The 18,451-nt window shown below is 45.0% G+C and overlaps 1 protein-coding gene across 4 annotated transcripts in view; it reads right to left on the bottom strand.

Annotated features, from left to right (window-relative positions):
- Nucleotides 1-293: 293 nt before the first annotated feature.
- The window catches only part of GTF2E1 (general transcription factor IIE subunit 1), a 57,871-nt gene continuing 39,713 nt past the window's right edge, over nt 294-18,451 (bottom strand). For 3 of the 4 annotated variants that reach the window (XM_074808971.1, XM_074808948.1, XM_074808961.1), the window contains 3 exons: nt 12,016-12,217; nt 6,450-6,697; nt 294-2,068 (listed from right to left, as the gene is read on the bottom strand). In XM_074808971.1, coding sequence (XP_074665072.1) covers nt 1,638-2,068; nt 6,450-6,697; nt 12,016-12,217 — 881 coding nt within the window. In that variant the 3' untranslated portion in view covers nt 294-1,637. The remainder of the gene's footprint in view (nt 2,069-6,449; nt 6,698-12,015; nt 12,218-18,451) is intronic. The other variant, XR_012621125.1, reaches the window with a different exon arrangement.

Below are 18,451 nucleotides of genomic sequence, written 5' to 3'. Positions count from 1 at the left end.
ACGTTTCCCTCAAGGAAGGAGGAAAGGAATCGAAGTGCAAAAAATCAAAAAAGGCCTCCCACAGCACCAGTGTAATGAAACATCCTTCCTGGAAACATCCTTCCTGGAAGTGCAGGAGGTTCCAGGAGGCATTCAAGGAAGCTCTGTTGAGGAGAAACAGTGTGCAGTGGGATTTCAAATAGTCCTTCCGTCAAAGGAGAGCCTCAAATTGGTTTTTTTTCTTGAATCGAGTAAATCAAAATGATAAGCAAACAACATTCCCAACTAGGCACATGACAAATTGAAAGATGACAAAGGGGAGAAGTTTCTGTTTATTTATTCCTCTTCAAATTGACTTAAAAGCAAATTTAAAACACTATTTAAAAAAAAAGAGGGGATTCAAAATATCAAGAAGCTGAAAATAAAACCACAAAGGAGGCATTACAAGGTTAGCAGAACATAGAAAGCATAGTTAGTATAAAACAGATTTACAGTCTCAGTGAACAGCAAATTCATGCCGCCCATGTAAATGGAACAGCACATAATACCACCCCTACCCTCTGGAACACAAAATTCTTTTCTCATTTTGTTTTATTGTAGTACTGGATAGGAAAACACAACAATTTTAAAAAACAACATTTTCAATTGAAAGAGAAAAGCATTAAAAATATCATATTGCTCTGTAGGCACTGATAAATGTTTTTCTATGGTAAAAGAGTGTGCCCAAGCAGAATTCAAAATTGCATAACTCCTCTTAAAATGATACAGCCCTGGTCTGACTGCAAATAGAACTACCTATGCTATTTCTCTGCCTGGCTGCAGCCCTGCCCACTACAAACAGTCTGCAACAGTGGGGCTTGGACAGGGCTAGGCAGCAGCCACAGGCAGCAATACTGGAAAATGAAGGTATCTCCTGATAAATCGGAGCGCTCTGACAGCTCAGATCCAGGGAGGGCTTTCATTACATAGACAAAGAGTGACTGCGTGTGCTTGCCAAGGCTTTTATTCTGTGTGTTTCAAGTTACACCTGACCTTGAGGTGCTGAGACTGAGTAAGGAGCGAATGGAAGCAAGAAAAAGTTGCTGCCTACAGGCCTGCGTAGAAAAAGCCACTCTGGTGGCCAGTGGCTGCTGGCAGGAGGTCAGCTACAAGCCCTGCCTGAGCCTGCCACCAGCAGACAAGTACTTCCCTCTCCCCTCACTGAGCACAGGCAGCTCTGATGTTACTTATTCCCTCCTCTGCGGAGCACTCTGATCAGGCTGCGGAGCCTTTAGTCCTCTGAGGGCGGGGATGTGGACTTCACCTGCATCTGTAGGATCTGAAACAAAGATCAACTCAAAGCAATCGGGGGGGTGGGGGGGGGGGTGGGCAGCTGCTGGGGCCTTGGAGAAGATTAAAGCAGTGCCTGGGGGGGCACCCTGAAGCAGATTTTTACCTTGCAAGCATCCTCACTTCTGAGACTTGTCCTCCCCTCCCTGTTTTGGCACATGCAGCCTTCCAGCGCCCCTGCTCTGGTGAGCAACATGCCTGAGATTAGCAGTCCTGAGCCCCAGTGTCCCCATGCACAGGGGAGGAAAGATGCACTTCAATCTTCTGTTTTACTAGGGAGTCTCTGGCTTAAAAAGTCCCTTTTTAAAAAATGCCATGGCACGAAGCAGTTAATCAAACATGTCCTCAAACATGCGTTGCCCCATGGCTATGTAAACCTCTTTTTCCTCTGGCGTCATCTGGGCCACCAGCTCAGGCCGTTGGCTCACTTGGCTGTAGGAGTGTGGACGCCCAGCCACCGTGACAGTGGGGTCTTCTGCCACCACCTCAAACTCTTCATCCTCCTCCTCATCCTCCAGCCCATATGTTGTGGTGGCTGTGGCGGGAGGGCGGGGAGGAGATTCCTCCTCCGACTCGCTTGTCTCGCTCTCGGAGTCACTAGCGTTGGCACCGGAGAGAGGAGCGGCACCTCCGACGGTGACTGTTGAAGCAGAAGGTGTCTTCTTCTCGTGGATAAGCAGGGCACGCATCACCTCCTCGTTATCATCCAGAGCTGCCCGGCCCTCCTCGCGCTCCTGGAAGGCATCCAGATCCCGGCCCCCTGCAAAGAGACAGAAGGGAGTTATCATTTCCTCACAGAGATTTGGGGGATGGCCCTGAAGGCTTTCTGGACCTGTATTCATTACTGCTGCTGAGCACGCCTGGCCAAGTCACACCCTTTCTCCATGCCAGCTCCCTCTCTCCCTTAAAAGATAGAGATAGTTATGTTTTTTTTCATAACAGCAGAGCAAGTTTTGACATTTAAGAGTCGCATTGACATAGCGCTGAAGGATCTGGTGGAGTTGAGAATGGTCAGTGTGAGGTTAATGGTTGGACTGGAGGATCTTCAAGGGCTTTTCCAACCTCGATGATTCCGTGATTCTGTGATTTCCTACGAGCTGGGAGGCCTGGAGTCACTGAGGCTCCCAGCTGGGAGCCCTGGCCAGAAGAACATTGCAAGAGAAGGCAACGAATGCATGATGGGCAGGTACCTGGAAAAGACCCCCCTCAGGGAGATGTCCAACTCAGTGGGGAGGTGCCCCTCAGCCGGGCTGACGCACTTGCCTCACTGTGGAGCAGAAAGCAGTCCCTGGGACCTAAATCTGGGCTTCCAGATACCCAGACTATGCACCTAATGATGACACTTCTCTGAGATACTGTGCTGGGTTTGTGCGTGTGGTGGGGTTTTTGGTGTCAGGGGAGGGGGCTATGGAGGTGGCCCCTGTGAGAAGCTTCTAGAAGTTCCCCTGGCTTCAAGTCAGACCTGCTGCTGGCCATGGCCGAGCCAGTTAGCGATGGTGGCTGCACCTCTGTGATAACGTATTTAAGAAGGGGGATCTAAGAGGGGGTTGGGACTGGTGAGGAGGAGTTACAAGAAGGGCACCTGTGCGAGCACCGAGGTCAGGGGAAGGAAGGAGGAGGAAGGGGGGCAGATGCGCCAGAGCATGGAGCTCCCCTGTATCCCATGGTGAGATGGCAGGGCCCCCCCTGCCACCATGGAGGTCACTGGAGGAGCAGAGACCCACCTGTGGGGGACCCCCAGGACCCTGTGGGAAGAAGCAGCCCCTGTTCTTGTAGTTTGGTGCTGGGAGTAGCAACACGCAGAGGTGACCCATGCTAGAGCATCTCGAGAAGATGCATCCTGTAGGGAGGACTCACGGCAGAGAGTCTGTGGAGGACTGTCTGCTGTGGGTGGGACACTCCGCGGAGCAGGGGGGAATGCAGAAGAGTGCTGCCCCCTCCTTGGAGGAAGAAGCAGCAGGACTGCCTGCACCCCCCATCCCCTGCCCCTGTGCCACTGGGGGAGGAGGTAGAAACATCAGGAAGAAAGCTGGGCCTGGGAAGAAGGGGAGGGGTGGGGGGAGGTGTTTTAAGATTTGGTAACGCTTCTCACTGTCCCATTCTGTCTGTTAAGTGTCATCGTTGTTAGTGTTTTGAATGAAGGTGATGTCTTTCTTTTCCTCCCCTAAGGAGCCTGTCTTTTGCCTGTGACCGTAAGGGGTAAGCCACCCCTTTCTGTCCTTATGTCCATTCCTGAGCTCTTTGATTCATTCTTCTCCTTCTCAGCGTTGGGGGGGAAGGAGTGAGTGAACGGCTGCGTGGTGCTCAGTCACTTTCTGAGCTCAAACCACGACAGATACAGACACCCCGACTACACTCCAAATGATGCCACTCGTCAGAGATACAGCAAGTATCTCAGTGCTGTTTCAGAGGTGAACAAGCACAGGCTGCTTCCTTTTTGTCCCTTTTTTCCCAGGTTCTATGACCACAGCCTGGAGGACTTGCCGTGATGACCAAGACCATGGGGCACAGACCATAAATACAGACCCAAAACCAGGCCTTGCCCTGCCAAGCTCCCCACCTATAAGGATTAAGACAGAGAGGCAGATGAATTCAGGCAGCATGCGGAAACCATGTGTAATAAAACAACATTCAAAGTAGCTGTGTCTGGTAAGCTCAGAGGTGCACCTATGAGGCAGGAAGAGGAAAAGCTCATTACAGGAACGTCGTGGTGGTATTGAGCAGGATCTCTCTCATGAAGCAGATGCAGCTTCCAGCCTGCAGCCAAGCTGCGCAGCACAGCGTGGAAGGCTGTGTTAAAACAGCTCCGGCTCTCCAGGCTGAAACGCAGCCCAGCCGGTCTCTCTGGCTCCCTACCTGGACCTCTTATTTGAAGGGGACTGCAGTTTCCCAGCTGACAGACACACGGCCTGTGCTCCTCTTTCAGTAAGCTTGGCTGTACAATAGCTGGGAGAGTTTGACATGGCTTAGGTAGGCAGGGTGTCTGCAGTTCACAGATTCAAAAGGTAGAATTCTGTTCAAAAAGTTGCATTCTGCAGAAAACTTCCCCTAATCCTACTTTTGATGAGAGGACTGTGAGTCCCCCCAGCACCAATAAACCTACAGGCAGTATGAAAAAAAAAAAAAAGAAAAAACCCCAGAACAAAAAATGAAATACAGAGAACGTTATGTAAAAACAAGGCCTCAAAAGTAGGACAGGCTCCCCGTGGCAAACTTTCTCTCCTGCACCTAAAGTCGCTGCCTATGAACAACTGCTAGAGCTGAGGTGACAACATTCTGCCTTCATACATTGCCTGCTTCTCCAAGACCTGGATCCTCATGGTTTCAGCACCACATCCAGGCAGTTGGCACCCAAGTCTTTCCCCCAGGGTCAAAAATTCACTGCTTACTTTTTTCAGCTTGAGATGAAAAAAACCACTGAGAAACAGTAAGTTCTGCATTTAGCACTAAAAGCCAGGGGAGTTTGGGGTCACTCCTTTCCTGTGGTAAAATAAAGGCCAAAAGACCCACCCCTAACTTCATGGGATTCATGTTTTCATTGTAAATGAAGCTGTAGTAATGGATGACGACTGCAACTACTATTATTAACACACTGGCAACATTCTTGAAAGAAAGGAAGAATGAAGGTCTTGTGCTCAGCCTGTTGGTTGTGACTGTAGAGAATAAGAGGCTGTTGGAGGGCATCTCTGTGAGATAATATTGTAGAGCTCATCACATTGAGAGCTGTGAGGCAACCACAGCCTGGGGTAGCTCCGCAAAGTCTGAGCCATGAAGTCAGGAGTGGGGCTGTCTCTTGCTTGCGAGAACTGTTCCTTTCAGATCCAAGCAGCAATTCTTTTCTGCCAACAGTCCCAAGTTTCCTTCCTCCCTGTTTATGTCATCCAAGAGCTACAGAAACGTGCTGCAGCAGCAATTTCAGGCTAGTTCCACAAGTCCCCTCTTCGATCTCCAGCAGTGGTGGAGGTTAAGCAGTGAGGCCATCATGCTGTAAGGACATATACTCCCCTTCCATGTCCTTCAGTGGCATCTCAGAAACATTTATGCTGTGTACACCGAAAGTCAACTCAAGGAGCCAATTTAAAACTACAGGTGAATTGAGTATCTAGCAGAAGAATGGGGTGAAAACTCACCATGGCTAGTGAGTAGCAACAACATTGCTACAGACGGCAAGAGGAGGTTGTTTCGATCATCTCACTTCCTTTAATCGATTTGGAAAAAGTTTTGGCATCCGTATGCTTGAAAGGTGTTAACACACAAAGAAGATCATTAGAGATCTTCTGACCACAGTTTCACATCCATTTTCTTCACTCCACTCCCCTCCTGAGCACTGCACTCGTTTTAGGTTCCATGCTTACACGTGTGGTTCCCTTTAGGCATCTTCTCTTCCTTAGGCATCAACAGTTTCATTCTGTAATCCTCAAATGACTTGGAAGATTGCATCTATTGATTCACTCTTGTAAAAATCATAGGAGATCTCTATTTCCTATTTTTAGTGTGTAAGTTTAAATAGCACACTTACCAAAACAGAATGTTTCTACTAGTGGTTACAAGATCTTGCCTATTGTCTATAGACAACCTGACCCCAACATGAATGAAAACAAAAGCAAAGGTAACGACAAACAAATGGAAAGTAATAAGGACTTACCTGCCATGGTGACAGATCTTCCCACTCTCAGAAGCTTTATGCCTGACATATTCTTCATATAAAACACATTTTGAAAAATAATTGGCAAGAAGGTGGCTGGGAGCACAAAACCACTGCTGGTAGATTTGGTAGGCTTCAGAGTGACTGGATGTTAATAAATGCTGGTTTTCAGCAGTGACCTATTAGGGGGGCAGCTTTCTAGATGAGACTGAAAGACCTTTGTCCAAAAGCAATAAAATCTCAACGTCGATAATTAGAAGCACAAACGATTTTGTGGGTAACTCAGCTATGCTGACATACATCTCAATCCTGGAGCTAATAAATCAGGATTTTTTTACATCTACCTACACACAGGTGCTTTGCACAGCAGAGGGGAGCAGACAAAATCTGGAGTGTAGGAGCAGCAGCTGCACACACACAGGGGAACATATTTTTGACAGCACTCTAAGAGCATCTCATAAGCAGAGCAGTACTTCTGCTCTGTGAATTTTCTTACCATCTTTGATTTCATCAGGGTCATAAGCCCCCTGCACCGTGCTCTCCCGTAGCCAAATCGGTCTCTCTCTGGCTGGCTTTCCTTCAGCTGCAGACCGGTTAAGATCCTCCTGGTCCTCCATGCTGATGACAACGTTCTGGGTATACAAGTCCTCATATGATGGTCCTTTTGTAGTCCACGCTTCCCGATGGTGTCCACCTGCAAGGCCAGTTGCTGCCCCTGAACCAGTACCAGCTGCACGCTCCTTGCTATAGAAAAGCCAAAGAGATAAAAACAGAGCACTCAGAACAAGCCCTTCCTCAGCCAGCACTGCAACACTTAAACTATGATTAGTTATCTCCCATGATCTGCCCCGAGAACTTGCAGTCTGATTTCTAACACATGGTGCCAGGAATTTCTACACCAGCTTGCTGGTTTGGGGAACTTGGGGGTCTCTAATGGGAAACCCTAAATGAGGCCATGGCAACTCTCGCAACAGACACTGAGAAGAAGAGACAGCACTACAGCTGCTGATGTAGTCATGTAAAAACAAACATAAAATCCCAGAATACCCTGAAATAAAACGGCAGCAAAACATAGTTGAACAGTAATCTGGTATTTAGAAAAGTCTCTTTTTGGCCTTTTTACAGCAACCCTATACTGCATTGATAAAAAGCACTAAACAAGTCAGACGATAGGCTCAGAGACCCAGCATGCTCAGATCTGTGAACAATTATTAATCACGGGATTCATAACGAAGTTAACTCACCATGAAAAGCATAGTTCAAACCTTTGCTGAATTGTGAGTGACAAGGCCCGTGGCAAGTCACATCTCCTGTGTTACACAGAAGATCTGTACTATCCACAGACACGGCCTCAGGAGGACTGGGGAGTCGAGGGAGAAGAGAAGAAAAGATCAGAGGGCACCTTCAAAGCAGAGGACTAGGGCTGGGCAAAGGGCTTTGTGTGGTCATGGTGTGTGGGAGAAGGCAAGACAGAACTGTCTCCATCATGGAAAAGCTGGAGAAAGATGCTGACTGATGGGAAGGGTACGGCAGTCAAAGCCTAAGCCCTCCTTTGCTTTCTGAGAGAAGATGCAGCCAGCACATTTTCCTCTAGGCTCCTTTCTAGCTCAGGAGACTGATGGAGAAAAGAAACCTTCCTGCTTGGATCTGATGAAAAGAGGACATCAGGTGGAGTATTTTCTGCATAGTGATGGCAATAAGCCTAAAATACTCTCTCTGGCCTGTGCTGCTACATATGCATTAATCAGGGAAAGCAGCTGAATGGAAACTCACTGCCGTCTGGGTGGGGGAAGCCAAACATGACCGTTCCTCTACTTCAGAATCATGTTTCATCTTCTCAGAGGAACAGATCGACTGCAGACTGCGCCCACCCTCAGCCACATAATTTCAGTCATCTGACTGCCAGTGCTGCCTCAGGCTTTTCACAGGTATCAGACCTGCTGGACTCCTCCTCTTGTCCAGAGCAAATCCCCCAGGGGTACTCGGAGTGCCCCTGCTCTGCTGCCAGCTGAGCTGACAGAAGTTGTCGGTGAGCATGGTTCAGTCACTGCTACCTCCCCAACAACCCTTCCTCCAACCGAGAAGCTTAAAATAAGGTTGCAGTTGGAAAAGACCTGAGTAATATGCAATTTTTTAATTCAGCAAAGACTTAACCACTGCTTGATGAGCTAATTCTGCTGGATTTTTAGGGGTAAATAGTGAGGGGAAAATATGCAGGTCAGTGATCATTTTTCTTTCCCAGATAAAAAATACCGGGGTTCAGCCGCAGTTTGGATTGAGGGTTACTCACAGCCTCCCAATAGTGAGTTTTCTGGGGTCTGTTAGCAAAATACTTTACAGCATCCATGTTAGCACGTGTCCACACACTAACTGGTTCTCTCCTGCAGCCAGCCCCACCAGCAGAGCTTCACAGCAGCCTTGAATTTTGGGGCAGAAGACTCATGCACATGTATTGCTTATATAACCTAAGGAACCACACAGAGACCTTCTTCCCAATGCGTTATTTCAAGTGTTGGTACCTTTCAGCTCTCCAAGACAGGCATGTGTTCTGTGAAAAGCACCACTCTGCTTCCCACACAATAGAAATCTCTAACCAGCGTTTCCCTGACGATTTTATGTAATCCACTTTCCTCACAAGATACACAATGCAGCTCTCCCCCAAGCTCTCCCTCCCCACGACTGCAGCGTGACAGCTAAATACTCAGGAGTGCCAGGAACTGCCTAATAATACTTTTGCACAGAGGTCCCCATAAGTGTGCCTGAATGGACTTTTTTTTCCTACGCGGTATCATTTAGCAGCAAAGCACTTATTCCATGACGTCAGGAACATTTCAAAAATGAAAGTAACAACTCCTAGAGACACCTACAGTACTAATTACTTCAAGCCATCTACTGCAATGTCCCACGCTTAGGTGGAACCATGTAGACACTTGCTGTCTACTTTCAGACCCTGGTGAGTTTTGAAAATGTGTCTCAATTTACTTCCTTGTCTGTGGAACTGCATCTTCAATGACACTGTTGGTAGGAGTCAGCAGCCCCTCAAGACTGCGTGACCAGGGAAATACTGCTTACTGCCAGAAGTCTTACTGTTCAGCAACCCCAATCCGAAGTACAGGATTAAACACCATGGATCAGGCACCAGCAAAAGGTCAGAGGTGCGAGCTGCCTTATGGGCAGCGCAGAGCAGATGAAGGGAGTGTGCTCTTAAACACATCTCTCTCTCTCTCTTAGATCAAAGATCTGCTTTTTCCCCACCTAGGTCTAGACTTTGCATGGCTGTCCTGCAACCAGGAATTGTGGCAGCTCAGTGGCCCAGACGTGGCTACGTTTTCTTTGTGACCCATCGGTTGTTTTACCCTGATGGAAATCCCTTAGTGAGTGGTTAGCTGCCGTTAAAGGTGACATAAATAATCCTTGACGTAGTCGAGGTATGGCCCACAGAAACCACACTGTGCAATGGGGAAATAACTTGAAATATTCATCTGAATCCTGCCCAGACTATTAAGAAAAGACCTTGCATAATGGGGATAACTCTTTCTGTGCCATGTTTGAAATAAGGCAGTTTTTCACTTAGCTGCTCTTAAGAGCTTCAACTTCATAACAGACAACCCATGGTCCTTGATAACATGACCACAGAAAACTAATTCTGTGAAGATTTTTGTTATATAAGAACATGCAATTTTGACATAAGAAAATGGAGGGGATATTAAAATCCATCTGTTTTAGAAAACCAGAGAAGGGCTTAGGCAAAGCAGGTTTATTTTGAAATCTGTGGGGCTAATTCATGCTCTGCCAAGGTTAAGAAAATTAATGGCCTCCTAGAAAGATATAAATGAAGATCTGCCCAGTCTCCCACGGCAGGTGAATGACAGTTATGCAATGTCAGAGTGGTCGCTTAGAGCTGTAACTCTCCTGAAAACACATGAAGTTGCCTGCGTCAGTGCAAAGAGATGATGCAGGGACTTTGTGACCTTTTCTGTTTGTTTCAGAATCACAAAATGTCAGTTTTGTCAATGATTTCAGACACTCAAGGCTCCATAAAAACAGACGGAATAATTAACCCAGGGTTTGACACTTTTAAAAAAAAATCTCACAGCAGCGCTTTCATGCAATTAGCTGCTTTGAATTAATAAGAGTTAATAAATAATTAAATCATTGTATGTGCTGAAGCAAACTGTGTTCAAGTAAGCATTTAAAAAGCCAGCTATTTGTTTTGTCATTCCTCGCACAAAGTAATTAATCATTTACAATGTTTTTTAAGTATTCAAGAGTCAAGTAAGTGGGTGCTGCTATTTAATCATGGGACTGCACCAGGCTTCTGCTGTCATAACTTCCTGTGCACAGAAGGGGAAGACTGAGAAATTACTCTTTTTAGTGAGGTTATCCCAGTTCTACTACTCAAACTACAGAAAAGGGGTTTTAAAGCATAGGTTAGTGATTCAGCTTGAGCATAAAGGCTTCAAAGACTTCCCATATCACCAAAGTCATGTTGAGTGACCTTGTAAAAATCTCTTCCCCTCTCTATATTGCTTCTGTTTATGTATCAGAATGATGAGGAAAATCAGCTACCTTCCTGGCTAGAAAAAGACTATGCATATGTCCTGGTTTTGGCTGGGATAGAGTTAATTTTCCTTCTTACTACCTAGAATAGTGCTGTGTTTTGGCTTCAGTATGGCATTTGGTATGAGAATAATGTTGATAATACACGGATGTTTTCAGCTGTTGCTAAGAAATCAAGGACTTTTCAACCTCCCATGTCTTGCTAGTGTGCAGGTACACAAGAAGCTGGGAGGGAGCAGCCAGAGCACTGGACCCAAATTGGCCAGTGAAATATTCCATATCATACCACATCATGCTCAGTAGATAGAGAAGGATCAGTTGGGAAGAAGGGGCCTTCCCATATCTATATTTTAACCGTTGTTCTCCATACCAAAAGGGTTTTAACCATTTCTTTTGAGTAGGGAAATGTTTGCTCCTAATAGCTGAGATATTGGACTGTAGAGGTGGGGGGGCAGAACTTATCCCTGGCCAACCCTCCCCTATATACTGAGCATGACTTTATATGATATGGAATATTTCATTGGCCATACTGAAGCCAAAACACAGCACTATTCTAGGTAGTAAGAAGGAAAATTAACTCTATCCCAGCCAAAACCAGGACAGCATGGACAAAGAATTTTTTATTATATTAATTAGAAACTGTCTAGCATGAATAAATGAGGAACATTCTTTCTCAAGGTTAGCCTGAGAGAACAAAGGAGTATCCTGCTTGCTCTACCATTAGCTAAAGCCAAGCACCCCAAGGCACTGTGGGAATGCTTCCCCTTGTGGTATTCCCCCCCCCCCTCCCCGCGTGTTTAATTAATTTTTTTTTAAACACAGAGAAGTGCATCACATTTCACCACAGCTGACAAAACTGACAGCTCCCCACATCCTTCTGCATTATTTAAACATCATCTGTTTTTCTACAGCTAGGAATGTTCTGAAAGAAAGTGTCATTTCCCATGGGTAGGAACATTTAAAAGAGTTTTTGACTATAACATGGTCTCCTCCCAAAAAGAAGAGGTGTGTAACAAGTAGGAGAAAATTAGAAGAAAAAATACCCTTATTACAAGTAATGTCTTCAAACTAGAACACAAAGTGTAGAACGCAGATAGCTGAGTTTCAAAAGTTGGGTAGAAGAAAAAGGAATAGATGAAAGATAAGGGTTTGAGAGAAAGAAGAGAGTGTAGATGGCACCTTCAGGGCTTTGCCAAATGGCTGCAGTTTGCATTTCTTAAATACTGCGGCAAGGGCTTACCCCACTCCCCAGAAAACTACATGCAGGAGACTGACCAGAAAAATAGTCATCTGCCTTGTTTAGTAAAAAATGGTTACGGCCCTTTGTCTTCTTATAAACCACACATTCCTTGGGGAATCTGTCAGTTGCTTGCATAGTTGGTACTGAACAACTAAGTCCTCAATGCAGCCAGAGGCTGCACAAGGTTTGGGAAAGTCTCACGGAGTAGTCGAACGTGCTACAAGGAAGCAGCGCAGTGAGAGAAGACCAGGCGTATTCCCACCTCTGCTTCAGGGCAGGAATCTCTGTGGGTTCTGGCTCGAGGATTTCATAGGCTAAGTTAACGTCTTCTGTCTCACGAAGCAGCGCATAGATGGGCTCGATCTGCTCATTAAATCTTGCCACGAGTGTCCTTGCATCTTTTTTGGGCATTGCCGATTCATCTTCTTCCACTTCAGTCTCGCAGAAAGTACAGCGGAAAGTTCCTAAAATGAAAAAAGTTGCTAAGCATTGGAAGGAAAGCAACAGGTCTGGCTCTTTATACAGCCTTTTAAACAGCAGTGCTTTGCTGTTTTCTTAGCTTGATGCTAAATAGTTTTTCTCCCCCTGACAATCCCTTCCCACACACAGTGCACCTGGTTATTATTTAAGCAGACAACAAAGCAAGCATTTTGATGTCATCCAGTGATACCCAGTTGGGTACAGTTCCTCACTCTGAAAAGCCCAGATGGGCTGCAGTATACCTCTACTGAGGTATCTTCTAAACTCACTCCCTCTTTTTTGCTGCACATTTTAAATGTCAGCTACGACTGGGCTGTGGTAAAAAGCTATACAATATACTCTTAGGAGTTCAAGTATCATCTGTTTCAGGTGCTTGCAGGGGTTATCTCCCAAGCCACACGAACAGGCTAATTTCACAATGAAACAGGGGTAGTTTCACACTGCACCAACCAGCCTGCAGTAACTGCTAGTATAACCATTTCTCTATGCAACTAATGCAAAAAAGATGGCTTCTCCTCCTGTTTCAGGGCCAAAACATGCAAAATAGTCATTACTGCAGAGCAACAAATGCAAAAACTTAGCCCACCTGACCCCCATATTAACTGATTGAAATTACGAATGTCAAGATAAGAATTGTATGAATTGCAATTAAAAATAAACTCATTTTACAGACCTCATCAGGATCTACAAAAAAAGGTCAAACATAAAGGCAACTGAAATGGTTGTATGGCAATGCAGTCACCAAAAACCTGCTGAATTCCTGCACTGCAGGCTTTTCAGTTTCATCGCTCCATGACGCCAGTAGGACCCCTGGGGCAGTATATGCACTGTAGGACCTTACCCTATGGTCCACTATGAGGGGAGCAGCACGGTGTAATGACTTACCCTTGGACTGAGAATGTACTGCTGCCTCCCCACAACACTTATATCCAGAGTGATGCTCATAGGCTTCTTGGGTTTTTTTGTCCCTCTGTGATTTTTTTATTTATCCGCTCTGTGACACCTATACACATCTAGAATCATCTCTCAACACCCCAATGAAGAAAGGAAGAGATCTTTTTACCAATAGGAAGCCTGAGGATAGGTCATATCAGGGAAATTATAAGCTTATGTCTGAAAATCAGGATTAGAATCAGTAGTGAAGCCTGCTATATCACCGATGCTATGTCCAAACAGAGTGAAAGAATGGGGTTTGCCCAGGGCACGCAGGCACCAGGTAATGAGACAGGCTGGCAAGCCGGCACTTCTGGTATCTTGTTTTGCTGCTTACACAGATTTGTTAGTCTTGTCACTTCATTTTTCAGTGTACCTCCTTCTCTGCCTGAAATACAGCGATAAAACCAGACCTAACTTCTTCGCTGATGGCTGTGAGGGCTAGACAATGCTTGCACACTTCTTGGAAAACACACAAAAGCACTGTTTATGACAGGAGGTAGATCTGTTGCCTTTCACCACAGTCTGTAGAGATGCAGTTTTCTACCTCGGCACCATCTGAAGTAGCTTTTGCTCATTGTTACTCATAAATTAATGCGAGCGTGTTGTATATGTGGTCTGTAATATGTACACATTTCCTGCAATAAACTCTCTCTTTAGAAAGTTTGTCTTATTTACATGTAAAAGCTAGAGCACCCAACAACAGCAGTATACAAAGTAAAGGATAAGTGGATAAAGTGCTCTTCTCTCCCATCCAAGCATGAAATACTCTGTTTATTTTTTCAGGCTGTAAAAATTGCCCCTACTGATTCAAAAACTGCACATTATATAAGCTGTCAGCCCGGCAAACACTGAAGCCAAAGTTTGGTCTCCTTATCCCACATCTGAGGTTACTGGTGTGACAAACTGGCAAACGAGTTGAATCAATTTAAAATAATTAGCACATCTCAGTTCCCATAGTGGACTACAGGAACAAACACAGGTTAATGAGGAAAACTTCCCTCTTTTTACACCCCCCCCCCAAAAGTTCTGTTACATGTTCCTGAGACAGCTCAGAATTTTCACGCTTCCATCTGTGAACCCCATGAGTATTTGCAAAAGATTAAGATTGTAGGGAGAATGGTTCCAATTCAGAGTACCAAAAAATCAGAAAGTAAATACAGCTCTAATGAAACGGAACTCCTAAAGCTATTATGGCTTTGCTGCAACTTCCACCCCTCAGGGTTCTTAATAAGCAAAAAAAAAGTTAATAGATGAATTATGTAAAGAATCTGGCAATGAGTGAAATGACAAGCTTCCTCCATTAATATGCCGGTTTTTTTCGAGGTGATGCAGCATTTCACAAGAGGCATATGTGATTAGAGAACTGGGAAGTTGCTTTGCCATGGCAGATGGCATTTATATGTTGCAAACCTCTTTCGTTAGACTTTAAGAGGTCACAAAATGTCACCAGAGCTTTTATGACATGACACATCACATCAGCAGTGACACATGTTCCTTACAGATATGAATTGCATATGACAAACATGAAGTGGAGGCCATCCAAAGGCTCAGAATGGCACTGTTCCCACTCCGACGATGTATTTCTTCCCTCAGCCCTTACACAACTGAGAGTTTTCCATTCAAATACGCTGCATAAACCAAGACAAGTAGATATCCTGGAGCAGACAGACATGTGGCTTTCCTGCATCTTGGAAATACTAATGGAGAGCACACACATCCCCTCATTTCCACACATGCTCAGGCACTCAACAGACCTCTCTGGCTGCACGTTAAAAAACAGCCATCTGAAAGAGATCTCCTCATCTGTTCTCAGACTCCCCAGGGCAGATACACTGGTAATGTGGCTCCCCAAGGCATAATAAGATTAAAGCAGCTCAAACTCTGAAGTATAGGGCCAGGATATTTAGAGGTAATTCCTAATGACTTGATTTCACTTGAGAGAAGGAAAAGGTCAACCACCCACACGCACTGCACGCACGATGCCCAAGTGTGCATACCGCATCTGCTAGAATTAACACATCTAACTGACTACATCCTCCTGAGTCTGAGCCCAGGTCCTGTTCACACCCTTCTCAAAGGGTTCAAGCCTCATCTCCAGCTCAACAAGTTGCCTTCCTTCCACTCTGTCCTTGTGGATATTGCCCCAGAGCCGCACTGCTCTGATACTTACAAACTATTTAATTTTCAACCTAAACTTATTCCCATTCATTTCAAACCTATTTACTGTTGTGCCAAAACCTGCACCTCAGCTCAGCTAGCTTCCATCTTGCTGTTAATCCTTCAGCTGTATTTACAAACTGCTGTCTTACTCATCCTTCCACCTTCATTTTGCAAGGCTCAGTAAGTCACACGTTTTTCTTTGCCTTTTAAAACTGGGCACCCATTCCTCTGACCATGCTATCAGCCTCATTGGGCACTTTCCTCAGTTTGCTCTCATCTTTCTGCTACAAAGCTGAAAGTATATACAAGTGTCCAGACGAGTTCTCCCAAAGCCCAATGGCATTAGTGCTTCTCTGATGGCATTTTGAGATCACAGTATAACAGATCATGAAAGTGCTGCCTCAATTATCACAAGATCTAGCAATGCTCCCAGCTCTTTCTTCCTCCTTTGTAGTTTCCAGTTGATGAACTCCACGTTTATAGGAGACATTTGCATTAGATGCAAGTTGCATGACACTATACTTTATACTATAATCTTTCAGCTCCTTTTCATTCCTCCAGCCTTCATCCTCATCCAATTCTTTATTCTTGACTGTGTCACAAAACATTAAGCTAATTCATTTTCAAAATCTCCCACAAACTTCTTTTAGAAGTAGCATTATTACCATTACATGGAGAGTGAGCTAAGGCACAGATGGCACAATTTCAGAAGTATCTGCTGATTTGAGCAGACCTTGATTGGAGATGCCTAAGAAATACTTTTCAGAAACTTCTGTTTCAGAAAAGAGCATGCAGTATTTTTACCAATCTTCTTCCAGACTACTAGAATCAGGGATCTCAAACGAGTTAGGTACAACAAGAGTTTAGCTCAAAATGACTAGTCCAACACCACACAGAAACTCAGCTGGCCTGAAGGATCAGATGATGTTCCTGTGGCTACTACAGCCATTTTCTTCAAGTAATTCTCTGACTCACACTGCATGTTTTTGCTTCTTCTACAGCAAGTCAGACAAAAAGTGTATTATACGTGCTCAGCTCCTCTCTCACTGAGCAAAGCCCATGTTTTGTGGGGGAAAAGAAATTATGTCGCAGAGAAAAAGTTACAGGATGTATTAGCAACTTTAATTTCAGCACTCCCTAAACCTGAGTGCTTCATTTGATGTTAAAAAGAGTATTAAGGCCCTGAGGAAAGGACAGAAATTTCCTCTGTTCCTACCAACAGGAAGCCAGACAAATGCCTCCCCCTGTGTGATGTTGTGCTGACAGCCCTATGGTTCATCTGCAGACCTGGAGCCCTCAGTTCCACACAGGACTCTGTCATGACAACGGGCTAGTGCTGCAGGGGGAGCAGGATGCCTTGCCGGCTTGCTTCCTGGCAACAAAGGGAGGATGAGAAGGAAACACCTTGCGTCCTGCTCTAGCTTCTTCAAAGAGATGTGCTTTGTGGGAATCCGCTATCCTACCTGCAAGCCCCAAGCCTTAAGTTTCCTACCCAGCTCTTTCTATCTGCCCCCATCCCAGTTCCTGGCTTTTCCCCACTCTGATGGTCCGATTCTCCTTGCTAGCAAGTCTTGGTCTATCTAGTCCTGCTTTCTCAGCCTGGACTTCTCTCACTTCTCAGACTTCTCTGTCCATCCTTCTTTTCCTGGGCTGCTTTTTCCAATCTTAGCCTTTCCCCACTCCCGTGTGTCTCTGCCCCACGTTCTTTGATCAGCTAATTCTGCTTCTTAATTTGAGCCCTGCTCATCAGATTAATTTCCTGTTTCAAGCTAGAGAGATGGAAGATCTTTTCACAGCACAACCTGTCATTCAGAACAATATAACACAGGCAAAGGAGTATACATTCCTCCGGTCTCCTCTTCCATTTTCTTATCAGCCAATATGGCCAAACTGTTTTTTGATTGAATTTTCCTAAGCACTTTAAACTTAGCCAGATGCATAGAATGGGAAAAACTCAGCATAAAGTAAGTGTTTGACAAGTTTTAAACACAACCAAAAACACAGAGCAATTCCTACGCCTGCCCTCCACAAACAATCCAAGCTCATGTAATGGAAATATTTAGCAACCTAAGTAATAGGCAGTGCTGTCAGTACAAATTATAACTAACTTCCTTTCATTTCTCATTGATTTTCAAGATTTAGAGGACTGTTTATGACAGCACCTAAAGGCATTTCTCTCCTGAATCATTAAAGACACAAATAGTAGGCCGAGTGGCTACAACAGACCTGGATCATTATTTACCATAACATACTCCGCATTAGTATATAAGGATACTCACCTACTAGAAGCAGCAACCTGAGGGGTTAAATTGAAGCAAAGAGAGTTTTAAAGACCTTAATGGACAGAGCTAGTAACAGAGCTAATTGTTAAAACAGTAAAACAGTTGATTGTTAACGGGATTAATGATAATGCAGATTAGACTGTAGGAGCTGTTGATCTTTAGTGACTCCCAGACCAAAACAGACTTCTCAGCCCTCATTAAACTGTCCTTATCATCTCCACAAGAAGGCAACTCACTATGCCTGAGTGGGAAATGTGCTCCTGCCCCAAGGAAAGATGAGTCTCTTTGTCGATTTTATCAGGTAACCTTCCCCGGCCCCATCTCTCTTTTCTCCCTCCGTATTGGAGACTATTAGTCCCAAGTACATTTGTATTCTATTTGGCTTCCAAAAACCCAGTAGTTTTAGGCAAAAAATAGAGAAACCCACCAATAAAATCTGTCTCCTGAACACCACAGCAATACCATTCGCTCTTGCAAGTAGTTCAGTGTTTCTGCACATGCATTAAAAGAGCCAATTACAGAGCAGAGCGTTACATAAAATGTAATGCCACATCTCATCTTTCTGAGATAGGTTTCATGGTCCACTGGATCTGAAGCTCATGAGGACACTCCACAGCCCAGGGCTGACTGCAGTACTCCATCTTGAAACATGACACATAAAGTGTATGTTTTTATATTAGTCCTGTTTGGGATAGTCCAGAGCAGATGCTGTTGTCGGAGCTTCTTAGGGTACAAGAACAAACACTGTGTAGGAAACGTGAGCATTTGAGGAAGATTTGCTAACTCCACTTCTGGAATAAAACATCCAGCTTTGCCACTGAAACTGAAAATGCATCAGAC

The sequence above is a fragment of the Strix aluco genome, chromosome 2 (genome assembly GCF_031877795.1).
Source record: "Strix aluco isolate bStrAlu1 chromosome 2, bStrAlu1.hap1, whole genome shotgun sequence".
Taxonomy (NCBI): Eukaryota; Metazoa; Chordata; class Aves; order Strigiformes; family Strigidae; genus Strix; species Strix aluco.
This window is presented reverse-complemented; position numbering and strand designations above follow the sequence as displayed.